Source organism: Octopus bimaculoides, chromosome 2 (assembly GCF_046866305.1).
Source record: "Octopus bimaculoides isolate indiv1 chromosome 2, ASM4686630v1, whole genome shotgun sequence".
NCBI lineage: Eukaryota > Metazoa > Mollusca > Cephalopoda > Octopoda > Octopodidae > Octopus > Octopus bimaculoides.
The window spans coordinates 104795014-104813514 of NC_142929.1; the positions used below are offsets into that span (position 1 = coordinate 104795014).

An 18501-nucleotide genomic window follows, 5' to 3' on the forward strand; every position below is an offset into this window, starting at 1 on the left:
CTGCGTTTCCTACAAGAAAAATGGGAACACACACACACGTATGTGTGTGTATGCATGCGTGCGTGTATGTATGTATGTATGTATGTATGTATGTATGTATGTATGTATGTATGTATCTATCTATCTATACATACATACATACATACATACATACATACAAACATGATGGCCGTCCAATGGTCTTCCTCAGTCACGAGTGGACGGCCATCATGTATGTATGTATGTATGTATGTATGTATGTATGTATGTATGTATGTATGTATCTATCTATCTATCTATCTATCTATCTATCTATCTATCTTAACCATGATAGTTTGTTATAGTTTCAGATCTACGTATATGCTGAGTAGTTTTTTTTTATAAACACCATTATTTTTACCTCATATTTCATTTGATCCCTTCTCTGTTACACCCTTACCCTTCCAGTTTTACCCTGTCTCCTGAACTTCATAAATCCCACAAGTTGAAATTTACAAAAGAAACTATAGCCGAACAGCTGTGTTAACCATTCGAAGCTCTGTCTCTATTCACGTCACTCGAGCTCATTGCTTAAGGAATATTTCAGTGACAGCCATGACATAGTGTTGTGTAATATGATCTGTTAGAGGAGGGAACTGAGATAACTGCCCACACTTTTCCTGATTTATTTATTACTATTGTTATTGTCACGCACTCCAACCCCGACTTCCATAAATAGTCACATGGAAATAAAACGATTGCTTTCTTTTATTCTCTTCTGCAGTTTTTGCTTGTTTGTTTTTTTTTATCTGAAGTTCTGTTATGTTTTTTACACAAGGAATTTTCAAATGAAGATCTTTCTCTATTTCTCTGTTTTTCTTTCCATCGTATCCATTTTTTCAACTTACTTTCGCACCCACTCTATCTATCTATCTATCTATCTATCTATCTATCTATCTATCTATCTATCTATCTATCTATCTATCTATCTATCTATCTATCTATCTATCTGTCTTTGTGTATGTTAGTATATATATATATATATATATATATATATATATATATATATATATATATATACTAACATACATAAACACTCCATTTTGGTGTTTTTATCCAAAATGGAGACGAGCACCATTCCTCCATGCGATTAGCTTGAAAAATTAAGTTATTTTTCTATTTTTTGTACACGAAACCAATGGTAGCCTTAATACACAAATAAAAGAATTCTATCCACCAATGCCGTGTTGAGCACTCATTTTCATCGTTCGACATTTACATACGTGTGTGTGTGTGTGTGTGTGTGTGTGTGTGTGTGTAAGACAATATTACAGTCCCATTTCAACCGGTTTCACACAAGAGTTTAGGAAAACCAATCTCGATACAAAATAAGGTGAAGTATGACTATAACATTCTTTTGTATAAATAATTAATATACCTAGTGTGTTGATAGATATACAAGTGTCTATTTTGAGGTGGTGTGGTTTGCGGATTTTTAGGCAACTACATATATACTAGCTTCTAAGAAATAATGTAGATTGAGGTAATGAATATATGAAGCACTTGGCTTACCCGGGAGTCGGCAGCACAGCACACCCGATGCTATGCCTAGTTTAAAATGACACGCATGTTTGAAGTGTGAATCCACGCAGCAACTGGCATCTATTCGCCCACCAGAGATACAAGATGTCAAACCTTGGTTTTGGTGGGGACAGTCTTTTCCAACGCCAGCGAGGTCATCCTATCAAAATATAAAAGAGTAAAAATCAAATTAACATAAATTCATTAGATTAATTATTTTATTAGATTAATTATTTTAGATACAATATTTTAGTTACAGCATGACTCAGTATAATTCAGAACAAAGTTTACTTAAATATCCTCCTTAGATTTGACAAGACACAAGGATATAGATTTAGAAGGAAGCGGAAGTGTTGTGATGCTCAGATCTTGCTCAGAAATTAAATGAATGCTACTGGGAATCGAAATCTGTTTGTGAACTCGAACCATTGGGAGATTACGTCACTCAACGCGAATCATCCAAATATTTTTTTACAAGGATAAAAGTTAAACTTTGTAGGAAAGAGTGCATGGCCGATTGCATTTAACAAAGCAAATATTTGGTATCCCTTTTTATCAATCTTGGAAGTACGTAAAGGCTAATTCGACACCAGTTTCATTTGAGCGAACAATCGTATTCGAATTCCATTTCTTTTTGAGTTCTAATTTCACTGAAACAATTTTATTTCGTATTCATTTCCTCGAGGACAATATAAGTACAAATTAACCTACAAGTAAAACCGTCTTTTCTTTATAAAGACGGGGGAAATTTATGAAGCGAAGATCTTCACTGTAAAATGTGGCCGTGATTTTTGGGTTCGAATTTAAGTAGGATTGGTTGTTGTAGCTTAGTCGTAAGCCAGCTCCAAGAGAAATTCTAATGTAGTATAAATGGTCAAATATGTTCCAGATGGTACAATCGTATCTTTTCTCCAAGCATAGTCATCTAAGACTACATCATCAAATGTGTCTTTCTCATTTTAAGACGAAAGAGAGTAGTTTGATGATGTAATTGCTATTTCAAGCACGTCAAACGACTGCATAGAGGCCTTAGAGTTAGAAACTCATTGATTATTGCTATTTTTTAAAACCTCATGTGAAAATTAATCGAGCAGAGCTCGGACCAAATCTATGATCGCGCCATTTTAAAGACTATCTAGGACTAAATCCTTGGCCATGTCCTTCTTTTTTCAAAGGCGATAAGGTATGATTTAATGGATAGTTGATTGCTATTTCATACAGATCGAGCGACTATGCAGCTGCTCACTCATAGTTCGTAATGGGTTTGACAATAATTACTTGTAACGAACTCTTATTATCATAGGATGAAGAGTCAGGTTATATTGAATTATCACCGAGAGTAAGTAAATTAAAATGTTTATTGATGTAGACGATAAAGAGACATCAACTGAAGACAACTTACACTAATGACACACTGCTTGGGGATGATTGATGCAATTCCATATTGAAATAATTAGTTGGTTTGACTAGGAACAAAACAGCCAATTGAACGGTTCAATAAATAGATTATATATATAGATATTGTGTTCATTAAACGATCTTCATGTGTATCTTCATGTGTATGTTATAAATTTTAGCATACGGTTAATCATTCAAAGATGCCATCTGCATGAAAACCAACAGTTAAGTAAGAACAGAATATATTTTAATGTCGAGAAAAAAACATCTAATTTAATTAGAAATACTACTACAGCGAAGAGCGAAAATTTGCTCAGTGATACATTATTTTGAACATTTTTTGCAAGTAAGGAAGACACCTTCCAGCATGCTTCAGTTTTCTTAAACCTCTTCAGCGAAGAATAAACTTCATCGTATTTTCATCTCAAGCACTGCTAATGACTGCTGCTCTGACTGCCATGAGCTTTCTGCAACACATCTATGGTGTAGGAAACATGCAGTAGCTCTTGATCGTACAGTTGACAACTATAGATGAAAACGGACCAGTGATAATATGTAGCTGCACAAGATTCAACATTGTCGTCGACCTTTGGTAACATTTAATCTTAGAGCTTATGACTGAGAGAGCCTTCAGGCAGTTGATCAACCTCCAAGAAATAGTTACCAAATCCCGTCAAATTATAACCTATTCAGCGAATGAATACATCAAATAACGAAGTCTTATGCTCTCCGAAAAAGGCAAGATGGTCACAAGTGAAAGGTCTATGATGATAGGTCTTCCCGATTCAGGTTGATCTAGGGTTAAACAACCACAGCAACATGTAATAAAACTCAGTTGTATGTAATATTGATTTCTTTCTCATTAACCACCAGATGCAACATGTGCTTAGAAGAGGTTGTGCTGAAGTCGATCCAATCTGCTTCATTAGACTTGTACATATCTTATTGACCCCGAATACATGAATGTAGCGAAATTTGAACTCATGATACAAAAGAATGAAACTAAAGACAGTAGGACGTTTATAACTGAGCTGTAAGTTTCTGGCAACAAGGCGCCAGGTACTGCACAAAGAACTCAGCTAACGCTAACCCCTTGTAATATATATATAATGGAACAAAATCGCAATAGAGGACAATAAAATATTCGAACAGATAGACGATACAAAAGCGGACCGGAAAAAACAACAGTTAGAGAGATAGGAAAAAAAAAAGGACGGGTGGTTCGTGGCCTTTCTTCAGTCAAGTTACCAGATGTCCTTACAGTTTCGAGCAGTTACACTTGAGACTGTTCGATCTGGTTGCCCCCCCCCCCCAGTCTAAGCTAGGAGTATTAGATTTTTTTGTTATTAGAATTTTTGTAAGAAAGCTAGCGAATGTGTACGGCAAACCCCCCCCCCCCAAAAAAAAACCGGAGAAAATGGTACACAATTACAAATACAAACAACAAGAATATAAAAACAGGTGTCTTTATATATATACATATATTAACAAAGACTGAATAACAACAACAATAATAATATTAATAATAATAATAATAATAATAATAATAATAATAATAATAATAATAATAATAACAACAACATCGAAAAATACTTTTGGAATGAGAACCCAGGTTCGAAATTTCCCCAAGACACCTGATGAAGGCTGGAGGGTATATCAGCCGAAACGTTGTGTTAACAACAAACAAGATGAGGAGAAATATCGGTCAATTGTAAATAATGTACAAAAACTTTCTTGCACTTAAGGACGTAGCTTAAATTTTGCGTTATTTTGAAGGATTTTTTGCGTTTTGCATTAATGCAGACATGTAATATATTTATTATTAAATTTAATAATATAAATCATTTACATGTTTTTAAGTTACGAAACAATTTGTCGTGAAATCAGAATTTTCTAATTGTTAAATAAAATTGTTAAACTATTTCTCTGTCATTTGTGACTTTATACACACACGCACACACATACACACACACACATTCATTTTAAATAAGTATTTACCGGGAAGTGTTCTGTGAAGCATGAAGTAGATCCCAGTGAGCTGAGATTCTAAAACTAATCTATATAAGAATTGATCACCCGTTGTAATATTTAGTCTGTTCCTGTGGGCATGTGGTCAAAATGTTTACTTCACAACTACGCGGTTTCGGGTTCGATTCTACCGTGCGGCACCTTGGTCAGATGTCTTCTACTATAGCCTCGAGCAACCAACACCTTGTGGTAAGTGCAATTTGGAATATGGAAACTGTGTAGAAGCCCAAGGCCTGTCAGAAGCACCATTCTTGTTCTAGGCAGACAAACTTAATTCATCACTCTGTTAAACATTATCACCAAGCACTTGGGTCCTTTAGTGGGGTCCACTAAGTGGTAAGCATTCAGACTCATCCTCCGGCCTGAGAAAGCATTTCTCCCTTCTTTTTACATGTTATGGAGGCCCTCTAAAGTGTTATAGGCACTACTCTTCTTCAGTTTATTAAGCCATAAAAGATAGTGGCTGAAGAAATGGTAAACGACTCCAAACGAGAATCGAAATAGGACTATGGGTTTGACGCAACTTTCTATAATACATACTTCTATCTTTTACTTGTTTAAGTCATTAGACTTCAGCCATGCTGGGGCACCGCCTTGAAGAATATTTTTAGTCGAATGCATCGGTTGTCAAGCGGTGGTAGAGGAACAAACACAAACACAAACACACGTCGTCTTCTAAATCAAAATTCACCCTATATCTTGCACATTGAAAAGTTTTCACTAGAAGTAAAACATATTAAAACTTATATACGATAACGTAGTCATTTAACCAGCTGTTCTGACATATGTAAGTCAGCAGCGACCGTTCTATATCAGTATTTCTAAGTAGTTTATCCTTCCCACTCACACGTTGTATCTCTCAGTCTTTCAACCCATCTTAAACTATACCTGTCTCACTGTCTTACACATTTCTCACACCCGCCTCTCACACGCTTTTACTTCTCAACAACTCTCTTCCGCCATATTGCTCACATAGTCCACCTTGCCACTTTCTTCCGGTTCTCCACCCACGTACTTAGTGAGAAAGAGTTTGACGCAAGGCATACGTAGGCCGATCAAGTTTAGAAAGGAAACATGAATGAGTGTTTTGCATCGAGCCAAACTATAGCACAAACACACAAATGTACACACACACACACACACACACACACATCACAGATAAGTACATATACAAAAACATACGTATATACGCAGAAGCGCTTCCATACATACATTCATTACACACACGCACACACACACACACACACACACACATCACAGATAAGTACACATACAAGAACACACATATATGCAGAAGCGCTTCCATACATACATTCATTATACACACACACACACACACACACACACACACACATCCGGACAGGCTAACAAACTGACATGTGTACATACATACATAGATGCACACATATATACATACGTAAAGGCTAACACAATCATACAGAGGCATATGCTGCTTATAAAATGAAATATTTAATGTTTATTAATTTGTAAAAACATTGGTGAAGGAATGCTAAAATACCAGGAAGGCGAAGAAAAACAAACTAAGATTTCTCACAACTATTCATGAATGAAATGCGTAACGTCGTATATTTTATATACATTTGTATACTATAGTTATTCTATCTATCTATCTATCTATCTATCTATCTATCTATCTATCTATCTGTCTGTCTGTCTGCCTGCCTGCCTGCCTGCCTGCCTGCCTGCCTATCTATCTATCTATCTATCTATCTATCTATCTATCTATCTATCTATCTATCTATCTATCTATCTATCTATCTATCTATCTATCTACACACAGACACTGATATACATATTTGTGCATTTGTATGTATACATAATGTGCGTATATATATAAATATGTCTACACATGTATTTCTACGCGTGTGTGTATGTGTGTGTTTAATTAGATAAAGATGGTTATGGCCGGTCTATGGGGTTACCCTGGGTTTCACGTACATAAAATGCTTAGCTTTACGGCGGTTCTTCAGACCCTAATGGCCATTAGGGTCTAAAGAAATACCCTAAAGCTAAGCGCTTTATAGTTGTGAAACTCAGAGTAACCCCGTAGACCGAACATAATTATCGCTATCTAATTACTCTACTACTCTATGACTTAGAGTGTGCTTCTCTTTCGAATTTATGATTTACTGATGATATATATACTCTTTTACTTGTTTCAGTCATTTGACTGCGGCCATGCTGGAACACTGCCTTTCAGTCGAAGAAATCGACCCCAGGATTTATTCTTTTGTAAGCCATGTACTTATTATATCGGTCTCTTTTGCAGAACCGCTATGTTACGGGAACGTAAACATATCAACATCGGTTGTCAAGCGATGGTGGTAGTGGGGGCGGGTGGTGGTGGTGGCAAACACAGACACAAAGACATACACACACACACACGCTCGCACACATATATATATAAGGGGCTTCTTTCAGTTTCCATCGACCAAATCCACTAACAAGGCTTCGGTCGGCCCGAAGCTATAGTAGAAGGCACCTGCCCAAGGTTCCAAGCAGTAGGACTGAACCTGGAACCATATGGTTGGGAAGCAAGCTTCTTACCACACATCCACGCCTGCGCCTTCTTACCACAAAACCACATATATATGTATAGTTCCATCTACCAAATTTCTCTCATAAAATTGACTCGTCAGTTTGATGGAATACATTTACTCAAGGTGCTGCACAGTAGGATTGAACACAAAAATATGCGACTGCAAAGCAAACTAAACTGCACGACCCTTGTCACTCACTGATACAAAGATTAACTGATATATTTATGATGTATGCGTTAGTTCCTTAAAAGTGCTTCCAGTAATTATGGAAATGAAATAGATATTTTCTTATAACTGGATTTATTATAGAATAATAGTTATAGCTATATATCAGCCAGCCCGAAATATTTCGAAAAGCATTGTGCAAGGAAACGTTTTATCGTTTGATCATCTGGTTTCTAATGGTAACTTCAAACTACACGTACATACATGAAATTATCTAACTCCCCATTAGATAACATCAGTGCAATCTATAGAAATTATTTACTGTGATACAGAGAATGATGTTTTAATTGAATGTCGTTTTATAGTAGAAGTCTTTATGATTGCCATCTAGCGAGACAGGTTAATTACTATGAAAATGGCCAGTGTTTGCCAACTGATTAAAGCTGAATATTTTCATACGCATGAAGGAACTTTATTCAAGGCCTTCATTGCGAAATGAAAGGGACCACATAGTGTTATATATATCACGGGAGATTATAAGTATAATTAGCAATCTATGAAGGCCACAGACCGAGTAAAATGTTATATATGAATAGATATTATCTCCCTTCCTCTGTCTGTCTGTTCGTCAGTCCGTCTATTCACGCCTACTCTCTCTCTCTCTGTCTTCTTATTTTTTGGGTGACAAGGGTCGAATTCCCTCGTGCAACCTTTTTATTTCTTTGTCTCTATCACCCTGTATATCTCTCATCTCTCCGTTATATACAAACGCCCTAAAGATCGACTCTCGGTAAACCAAGCCCATGAACAAATTCGAATTTATATTGAAACCATTTCACTTTATTATCCAGCTAATATACTAATGAAAAACGAAAAAACGCAGACAAAAAAAAAAAAGGACGATAAAAAAAAATTCGCACGAATATTTCTCCACGGCCCCACAGTATTGTGACACTAAAACTAAGTAAATCATTATGATTGCCCATATAATTAGTGTCTGAAAGAATATTATTGATCATTCGAAGGAAAAATCTTTAGTAATTAAAACAAATCCCTATAATTATAATTATTAATCTCATTGATGTAGAAGCGAAATGACTGTGGATAAACTCCTAAAACCTCCAACCACGTGGGTCTTGACTTCAAAAGACCCAATTGCTTGGAGCAATATCATAATTCCACTTGTTTCATTATATACCTAATTGGAAAATTTCGTTTTTTAATCAGGAGAGAAGTTTGTGCCCATAACTCTTTACAGGACTTACGAGACCGGCGGGCTGAGGGAGGTATTCTAAAACCGAAGAACTGGTCCGAATCAAGAAGTGCAAAATGCCTGTCATAGGCTCTCTCCCTTGGTTTAATGAAATACAAACAGGAGTTAATCACTAACTCTATTGATTCATATAGTTTGTGGAGTGTTTAAAACTTGGACGATTAAACCATGTGGTTTGTGCAAGGATAATCACATTGATAAGTTCAGTGAAACAAAGAGTAGATTGATTTCACATGCTGAATTTTGGTCAGGAAATAGACATTTACCCGCCATTCCTGTATCCTTATCAGAAGTGTATGTTGTCTTCCTTGACACATGGTCTACAGCTGACTTATGTAAACACTAAGTGAACTTGTGATAGTACATTGTACACACATATAAGTAAACACAGACGCATACATATGTACAAACACACATGCACACACAGCAAACACACGGCGTTCACGTATACACCTTCACATCTCTCTCTATGCACATATATATATATATATATATATATATATATACAGAGAAATTTATAAACAGGAAAAGGTTATTGCCGGAAGGATAAGGACAGTATATTTATAAACATTAATTGTAGGTGACCTGTCCATTGTATGGTACCTAAGTTCATGTAGAATGCGTTAACGCAAGACATTCAGATCTACTTGCATATAAAAAAAAAGACAAAAATAAATAATTAGGAAATTATTTTGATATCACTGTGAAACAGATAAGTTTTCAGTATATTTTATAGCAAAACTAGTACAAATACATTAACTATTTTACAATGTGATAGAGGCCTGCACATAGCGTGTCAACTTACCAATCGAAGGATAATTGGTTCGTGTACTGGCATTGCGTATCATCTGTGGCCATGGCACTTACCTCTCAAATAGCCCAATCTATCTAGATGTCAATAGGTCGCACGATAGCTATATACACATCATGACTGTAATCAGTAACGGTGCTATTTAATTGATACACCATTATTAACTTGAAGTGAGATAAATTTCCATGTCGGTGCAGTTTGGAAAGAGGCAATTTTCACCAGACTAACTGTTGCAAGTTAGATAAAGTTTTTAAGTATTCAGTCTACAAGTCAATGTATTAAAGGAATCAATATATATCGTAGCTGTTCTTTAGGCTTCGTATTAAAACGTGTTAAAACTCTTATAATATACCTGAGAGAAACAATTATATATGTTTTCGTAATCTAAATGTCACTTTCTTGCATTTGTGAGAATTAAGACAACGTATATATCTTTTTGTTAAAACCCAATTCTTACTGTATGAAGGATATAACTGTACACTTACGTCAGAAGTATATCACGAAGCATTATATGTAAATCTTTATACAACTGTCGAAAATCAAATTAGAGATCGTAGTGAGAGACATATAACTAATGATTATGTTTAATATACACTTATCCAATATACAATAGTATCGATGTCCTTGTTTTTCTGTTATCAAACGCTGGTAAACATTACAGCTTACATACATACATACATACATACATACATACATACTGATTCCAAATACTGCACATATACACACATACATGCATAAATACATTGTTGATGTTGTTAAAATTCCAATGAAGGTGCCTTGGATCTAGGTTAGAAACCGGCTCTTTCTCTATTGGCAAGAAATAAAACTGAAAATGACACACGCGCGCGCACACATACATATACCGAAAAACCACGTGCGTAACAACAAAAGAAGAAGACATCATTATCATTAGAAAGAGTACTAAATTTATTAAATAACATAAGCATGGGACACTTACTTTCAGAACTCCAACTTTCTTGATAGCGATTTATTTGATTCTCGTTATCATTCGTCAGCTATTGCAAACGAGTATGATACAGAATTCAGGTGTTTTCTTCTGTATTATTCACGCTTGCAATAGCTGACGGTAGCGGTAAAATCGAATGCATTGGTACATTTTTCTAATTCAAATTTCATATCTATTTCTTTGGTAAATCCATGTACTGCTTGTAGTAGTGTTTCCAGCTGTTTATCTTTGTAAGCGTATAGTTTTAGGTCATCTATATATAAAAGGTAGCTGATTGTTTTGCCGTAACATTTGTATCCGCATTATCATTATTATTATTATTATTATTATTATTATTATTATTATTATTTTTATTATCAGTTCGTCCGTCGTTGTCGACGATGACCAAGGACATCACATGGAAGTAGAAGACGGCACGGTGCATCCAGTTGTGGTCAATCAGCCCGATCCGTGCTCGAAAGGCTCTGCTGAGTATATGTACATACATAGACACATATAGACACATATACGTATGTGTGTGTGCATGTGTGTATGCATATAGTGTTACATTTGCTTGTTTTGCACCTGTGTGCTCACGAGTATATGTATAATACATACATACATACATACATACACACACACATACATTTGGGTTAGAGAAGAGAAACTGTGCACAGTTGTAGAAATTAGCTTCTCAGCGGATGTTAACTTAAAGCTGAACATCAGTGAAAAAGAGAAAACCTATGCTGAACTATTGAAAAATCTGCAGTTACAAGTTCAGATTCAAACCTGTAATTATTGGGGCCCTGGGATATGTAACAGACTGCCTAAATACCAATCTCGAAAAATTAGGCTTCTCAAAACCAGAGAGGAGAAAGCTGTCTCGAAGACTACAGATCCAGTCCATCACTGGAATTGTAAAAATCTGTAAAACTTTCCAGAAGTTTATCATTTAAATACATATGAGCATGTCTAGATATGTAACTATATGCATGAGAATACACACATAAAACACAAATCTGCACATACATACATACATACATACATACATACAAACAAACAAAAATACCTTGTTTTTGATGCTGAAATTCCAATGAAGGAACCATGGATCTAGGTTAGAAACCAGTTCTTTCTCTATTGGAAAGGAATATTGAAAAAGACTGAATAATGACTTACATACACACATGCACATATAGAATCGATAGTGCTATCATTGATGTGAAATATTATTTGAGTTGAAAAATATTTACTCAAATCCGAGTCTGTTTGAACATTTGTCCGTATGTGTTCCTGTGCATGCGTGTGCGTGTGTATTTGTATGCACGCGCGCAGGAAGTTTGAGAGATTTCGTCTTTATAGGCAACGAAGATTAAACACAACTCTTTCAATAATCACCTCACTAACCACCTCTTCTTACATTTCCAATTCCTTTTTCACATCACATCTCACACTTTATCAGATGGCAAAGTAGGTCAACTGGACACATACTCAGAAAGGAAGATGTGTATTTGCTGTTTATTCTTGGTGTAAGCAAAATTGAGATGGCTATAACTACTAGTAAACGAAACCATATCGTTGATTCAAATTAACAACTCTCATCTAATGCTCCAGTTGTTTTTCGTATGATTTCTTACGAAAGTGCGTGTCTACAGATCCGTGGTAAAAGAGGAAATGAAATTTTCTGACTTTCATGGCTTTATCGAAAGCATTAGGAACATTATATAAACTGGACAAAAAATGGTATTTTATACTGGATTTGCTTTAAGAGTTCGGCAACAAGTGTCAGCGGGTGTTAAACGAACTTCTTCATAACTACACGACATATACAAGATGAAGCTGCATACCGTCAATTAAATTTCATCAGGAGAATAAACAGAAGCTGTTTTTTTTCTAAAGTGTATCGTATTTTTTCTTTAAAGAAAGAGTTTATTATGAAGAGAGATTTCTTGCGTAACTGCGATTCTTGTGTAACTGTACACACACACACACACACACACACACGTGCATTGCCGCCCACGCTTCCACACTTACCCTTACCTCTCCAACACCACCCTCCTCACAGGTACCCATCATCGACCCTATCATATCACTGACTTCTTCACCTGTGCTTCTAGCAACGTCATCTACTGCATCTCCTACTCTTTCTGTCCTTCTCTATACATCGGTCAAACGAGACGCCGCTTGGCTGATTGGTTCGCCAAATACCTCCGAGACATCAGACTTGGCAACGACACCCCGGTCTCGCGCCATTTCCGCTCTACCGGTCACTCTTTACAACACCTGTCTGTGTTCGGATTGTCCTTGCACAGGGGCCATTCGGACTCCCGTCTTCGCTGTGTGTAGGGTTTAATCTTATCTCTTCGCTCCTTTGCACCACATGGGCTTAACTCTCCTCCCCTCTTCATCTAACCCTCCTCTCTCCTCTCTTCTTCTCACACCTACTTCCTCTCACCCATCTCTCCTGTCTTGCTCTGGCACCTACTTCCTATCTTCACTCCTACCCACCTTCTCCCTTCCAGCCTCTCCCTTCATCGTCACCCCTCCCTCATTACCCCATCCCTACACATTCCAACCCCACTATCTCTATACATCCCATTTCACCCCACCCCATCTTTTAGACCCCACCTTTGTTCCCCCACTCTCACCTCATCCACACACCAACACCACCACACCACACTACGTCACAAACCACCACATCACACACCACCATACCACACCACATCACATCACACCACTCCGCACACACTAGCACTGATCACTTGACAGCACCTACACCATCATCCACACATCTACACATGCACACACGCACACGTCAAGGTCACCAGCCCCCTTCCACACGCACATACACGATCTCATATACACAAGCACGCGTACCTTCGTTTTGGGATCACCACTACATTATTATCTCCTCTTCTTCCTAGCTCTCCTGTGTGACTCCTCTGTCTGGCATTCGTCATGATAGATCGCTAGCCACTAAACCTTTTTTCTATTTTCTCTCCCTGTTTATTTCTGTGTTCGCTTCTTTCGAAGAGCGTAGGCTCGAAACGTAAAAGACTTTTTCCCTTCCCGAGCGTTAAACTAATACATCTATTTGCTGTTTGCCCACCCGTCTTCGTCTTTTGTTTTTCTTGTAAATTCTAACTATATATATATATATATATATATATATATATATATATATATATATAAAATTAAATAATAAGGGTGAAAAATTGAATATTAATTTGATTAATATCAATTTAAAACCAGTGGCCTAGCATATTGAAAAATCTGAAGATTCAGAAAAATTATAGATTAACACAAGGAATTTTTCTATCTCATCCGTTGCCTCACGTTTCTGAGTTCATATTATCTTACCGCATTGTTTTTTTCAAAGTGTTGATGAAATAAATATGTGTCAGTAAATGTACAGGATCGATTTACTATCCATTTGAAATAACAATATATGAATTCTTATCGGACCTTCTACATCATGGACGGGAAACCTCTTTTTCCATTCTTTACATCACATTTTTTAGACAACACAACAGCAACTTTAACATCCAACATGTATTTTATTTTCATATTTTCTTTTAATACATTCTGCATTATATCTAATTTCTTGTACATCTTTCCCTTTCCAGAATAACTTCTACTAAAAAAAAAAAAAGAACTCTACTAATTCATTCTATTGAAACTCTTTTAACACTCTGATGATGGGATATCATTTATTTCCCTGAAACAGCTGTAAGACCACCTTTCTATTCATAAATGTCCTAGGAGTATCACATTACCTTGGCCTTGTTATTTTATTTAACATATACACGCTCACACACGACCTGCTATAGACTCCTCATTCATGCTATTATTGAATCGAGAGCTTAACAGCGGTCCTTCCGTAACACTTACATAGCCATACCTGCTTTTTGGGTCTTCTGGATATCAAAACCTGTCATATTATTTATTTCTATATTGCCCACAGGGGGCTAAACATAGAGGGGATAAACAAGAACAGACAAAGGGATTAAGTCGATTACATCGACCCCAGTGCATAAGTGGTATTTATTTAATCGACCCCGAAAAAATAAAAGGCAAAGTCGACCTCAGCGGAATTTGGACTCAGAACGTAACGACAGACGAAATACTGCTATATATATATATATATATATATATATATATATATATATATATATATATATATGTGGCACCTTGGGCAAGTGTCTTCTACTATAGCCTCGGGCCGACCAAAGCCTTGTGAGTGGATTTGGTAGACGGAAACTGAAAGAAGCCCATCGTATATATGTATATATATATATATATATATATATATATATATATATATATATATATATATATATATATATATATATGTGTGTGTGTGTGTGTATATGTTTGTGTGTCTGTGTTTGACCCCCCCACCCAACGTCGCTTGACAACCGATGCTGGTGTGTTTACGTGCCCGTAACTTGGCGGCTCGGCGGGGGAGAACGATAGAATAAGTACTAGGCTTACAAAGAATAAGTCCTGGGATCGATTTGCTCGACTAAAGGCGGTGCTCCAGCATGGCCACAGTCAAATGACTGAAACAAGTAAAAGAATAAAAGAATATATATATATTTCGTATGTGTATTTCGTGTGCAAGATTCTTGATGTGGATACGTGTGTTGAAAGAAATACAATTAAACCTTGGGAGAGGCATTATGCCGGTAATAAACACACGCACTGGTTCAGTCCTTCATTAATTTATATAGTTTTTTGTTAAATTATTTCATTGCACTCTTGCAATCTCTTCAGTAACTTGTCTCTCCACTTCCATTTATTTTGAATATATGATCTGGCGTTGTTTTGGCGTTGTTTCGAAACTGTTTGGTATGAGCATGTGAGTGTGTGCAAGCTCGTATGTGTGCACGCTCATATGTGTGCACGCACTTATGTGTTCGTGCTTATATGTAAGTATGTGCGTCCATATGTGTGTTTGTAAGACGCACAGCACAGAACTTCGCATCATCCAACAACGACATTCCTACACTCTATGGGTTACGAAAAGACCATAAACCCATTGCAGACCCTATCATGGGCCCACCATGTCGACCGATTTGTGGTGCCAATATTGCCAGCAATTATAGGCTGTCATTCTTCCTCTCACAGATATTAAGACCACACATCGAGATGTCTCCTGATGTTTGTGAAAGCACTGAGGACCTCCTCAGCAGAGTCAATGAATGTAACTGCTCCCATGACCTGACAGATTGTATTATAGGCAGTATGGATGTAGTATCTCTCTATCCATCCATTGACATTGACTTTGCCGTAGAGAGATGTGTTGAAATTATTTCGGAAAGTGAAGTAACCTTCCGTGAAGTGAACACGAGGGAACTAGGCCTCCTCCTAAAGCTCGTTTATAATAATGAATACTTAGATCACCACGACCTAACTAGATTCTGCCCCACCAGGTCAGGACGGGGTAGACCACATACGATCACATCAGCTGCTAGAAAAACCACCGCAGAGCGTTGGAAGGGATGGAATACACCCACCCACGACCCAGAGGATAATATCCAAACACGAAAAATGGTTGCACATGCTGTAGGTGCAAGTCTGAAGACCACCCTGCAGAACCATATAGTTAAATTCAATGAAAAACTATACATGCAGGTCCAGGGAGCGGCTATTGGTGTCAGTGTGGCCGGAGACGTGGCAAGCCTATTCATGACCTGGTGGGACAAAAAGCTGAAAACAACTCTCAAAGAACACTCAATAACACTCAAACTATACGGGAGATATGTGGATGACATTAACATCGTAGTCAAAACACCATCAAACATTCAGACTGAAGAGAACGAGAAGATCGTGATGGAAAACATCCAAAATATAGCTAATACAATACACCAGAGCATCAAGGTAACAATAGATTACCCAACAAGACACCTAAACATGAGACTCCCAGTACTTGACACAGAACTTTGGCTAGAAACAATTAATGACAAAGTTCAAATCCTCCACTCACATTATATGAAACCTATATCTTCAAAGTATGTTATCCATAAGAATTCGGCTCTATCACACAGTATGAAAATCAATATATTAGTAGCCAATTTGGTTAGAATAATGAAAAACATATCCCCCCCTGTGCGGTCCATGGGAGGGGCAAAAACATATTCAAGACTTCATGCATCGCAAGCAATTTTCGGGATACAGCCAGAAAGATAGAATCCGGGTATACAGAGGAGCTAACAAGAAATTTGAGGAGATTGTTGTCAAAGATACAAATGGAACACAACCTAGATACCGTAACAAACAGTGGAATAGACTACAAAGGATTAGTGATAAAACAAACAAAAAGACCACGTGGTACAATACCGACAAGTTCCAGGGAGTAATGTTTGTGGACGCCACGCCACACGGAGAACTGGCCCGCAGATTTCGAAAAATCCTCAAAAGTACCAAGTTGAGGATAAATGTTATAGAAAAACCAGGGAGATCAATTAGATCAATAATATGTAAAACATATCCCTTCAGAAGAACAAGGTGTGTTGAGGAGAGTTGCATTGTGTGCAAAAATAGTCCTGGTGCCAACTGCAAAGCCAGAAATGTAGTCTACAAAATAAGCTGTATGGATGGTGAGTGTAAAAACAGAAACACGACATACATAGGTGAGACGGCAAGAAGTTTGGCTGAGCGTGTAAACGAACATTGGAGGGACTATAATAATCAAAAACAAACCTCGGTGCTCTACCAGCATGCCAAAGAACAACATGGTGGTGTACTGGACAGAATTAACATAGAAATCCTGTCTAGACACCCCGGTGACGCATCGTTGCGACAAATACAGGAGTCGGTCCTCATAACTGAAACGCAACCAATTTTAAACACCAAATACACGTAGATGAGGGCCTTACAATTGCCCATGGTTGCATGTGTTGTTCACACATATGATGCGGAATATGAACGTAAATAAATTAATTAAAAAGTCTCTATCTGATCTGATATAAACGAAATTGTTACAAACACACATATGGACGCACATACTTACATATAAACACGAACACATAAGTGCGTGCATACATATGAGCGTGCACACATACGAGCTTGCACACACTCACATGCGCATACCAAACAGTTTCGAAACAACGCCAAAACAACGCCAGATCATATATTCAAAATAAATGGAAGTGGAGAGACAAGTTACTGAAGAGATTGCAAGAGTGCAATGAAATAATTTAACAAAAAACTATATAAATTAATAAAGGACTGAACCAGTGCGTGTGTTTCGGCATAATGCCTCTCCCAAGGTTTAATAATATATATATATATATATATATATATATATATATATATATATATATATATATATATATATATATATATATATATATATATATATATATACATGATAAGAAATTGAGCGAACAACAATTTTTAAAATCAATACAATTCCACCTTTGTTTCGATACATTTTTACACTTGTAGTACATTGGTGAAATGTTGTGTAATCATTATCATCCAAGGTGTAAAATGAGCCTCCTCGAGTGATTGCTTAAATAAGCCCTTTCTTAGAGCTTGCATGGGGCCGAATCAAACTGTTTTAAACAACAACAACATTAATGAGTGCAACAACCTAACCTCTAATAATAATAATAATAATATTTTCAAATTTTGGCACTAGACCAGCAATTTAGGGGGAGGAATAAGTTGATTATATCGACCCCAGTGTTCCACTGGTGCTTAATTTATCGACCGTGAAAGGAATTTGAACTCAGGATGTAAACGGCATATGAAATACCGTTTAGTATTTCACCCA

The 18501-nt window shown here is 36.8% G+C and overlaps 1 protein-coding gene across 1 annotated transcript in view; it reads right to left on the minus strand.

Moving 5' to 3' along the window:
* Positions 1-18501, minus strand: part of LOC106875979 (uncharacterized) — a 170174-nt gene that overhangs the window by 25450 nt on the left and 126223 nt on the right. The window contains exon 5 of the mRNA XM_014924322.3: positions 1531-1699. Within this exon, the coding sequence (XP_014779808.1) occupies positions 1531-1699 (169 nt within the window). The remainder of the gene's footprint in view (positions 1-1530; positions 1700-18501) is intronic.